Source organism: the organism of the source record quoted next (genome assembly GCF_019968955.1).
Source record: "MAG: Porospora cf. gigantea A chromosome Unknown PgA_NODE_11939_length_1094_cov_348.876, whole genome shotgun sequence".
Taxonomy (NCBI): Eukaryota; Apicomplexa; class Conoidasida; order Eugregarinorida; family Porosporidae; genus Porospora; species Porospora cf. gigantea A.
The window spans coordinates 1-1,008 of NW_027151319.1; the positions used below are offsets into that span (position 1 = coordinate 1).

General features: G+C 47.8%; 1 protein-coding gene across 1 annotated transcript; it reads right to left on the reverse strand.

Annotated features, from left to right (window-relative positions):
• Positions 1-348: 348 nt before the first annotated feature.
• On the reverse strand, positions 349-789 carry KVP18_001700 (uncharacterized protein; the record flags this gene model as incomplete). Its single annotated transcript, XM_067951970.1, has 1 exon — positions 349-789. The coding sequence occupies one exon, from the start codon at positions 787-789 to the stop codon at positions 349-351; it is 441 nt and encodes a 146-aa protein (XP_067813480.1).
• Positions 790-1,008: the final 219 nt, after the last annotated feature.

The following is a 1,008-nucleotide window of genomic DNA, read 5'->3' on the forward strand; positions in this document are numbered from 1 at the left end:
GGGACCCTCCCCGCCATTACGAAGAACACGTACGCCACACTGACGAATTTTTACATGCTTACGCTTACGCATGGTGGCGGAAAACAAGAATGCATGGCTGACAGCTGGTACTGGAAACCTCTTGGCGTCAAAGTCACCTTTAAGCCAATGAACGTTCCGATGTTCAATATTTACCAATGGACGAACCATTACGGAGTTTACGCTCAGGATGGGTCACTCAATGAGCTTGATAATTCGCACAATTTTCATACTCTCCGAGCAGCTCTTACTGGAGGATCTGGTAGTTCCCCAGTGCGACCCCGAGCCAGAAAGCTGCGTTTTTCCGACGTGTTACGGATTTAAGACATTTCATCGACGCGATGACAGAGGGCTCTGCTGAGGGTCAGGAAGAGGATCCTCCGGAATAACCTCAGGGGGAACGATTTGAGGATGATGACATTCAATCGGAAGCGGAGTAGGTTCTACATCACAGGCGTGATCGTCGAAAGCTGGGCACTGCGCTGCAAAATTGCCAGGATTGTGAATCTCAAGATTCCTGCGTTTGGGTTCGTACCTAGCCCAAGGCAAAAACATAGACTTCTGTTTGGGGAAGGGTCCTCCGGATATAGAAACGCTTTCCTGTTTAGGTCCAATTGTCCTGAACATGAAGGCCATCGTACAGTTAACCACTTGTTCTTGCCTAGAATAGTCGCGCAAAACCTGGTTCTCGGTTTGGTGATTGAACGGGGTCTCAACTAAAAACATGGTATATCCATTGTAGGGAGGCAAGTTGACGAGTTCGTCTCGCATAAGATATTCCGTACGGTAGTATCCTCTATCGTTATGTACAATGTTGTAGGGAGTGCCGTGGTTGTTCTCTGCAGCATTGCAGTTGCCAACTCTGTAGCCAAAGGGAATGTTCTTACCTTTCCAGGGCAGGAAGATTGTCTTCGTACCTTTACATACATGCTTCCTAATGCCTCGGCCAGACTTGGGGAGCAATATTACTTGTAAAGATTATCTTTGCGG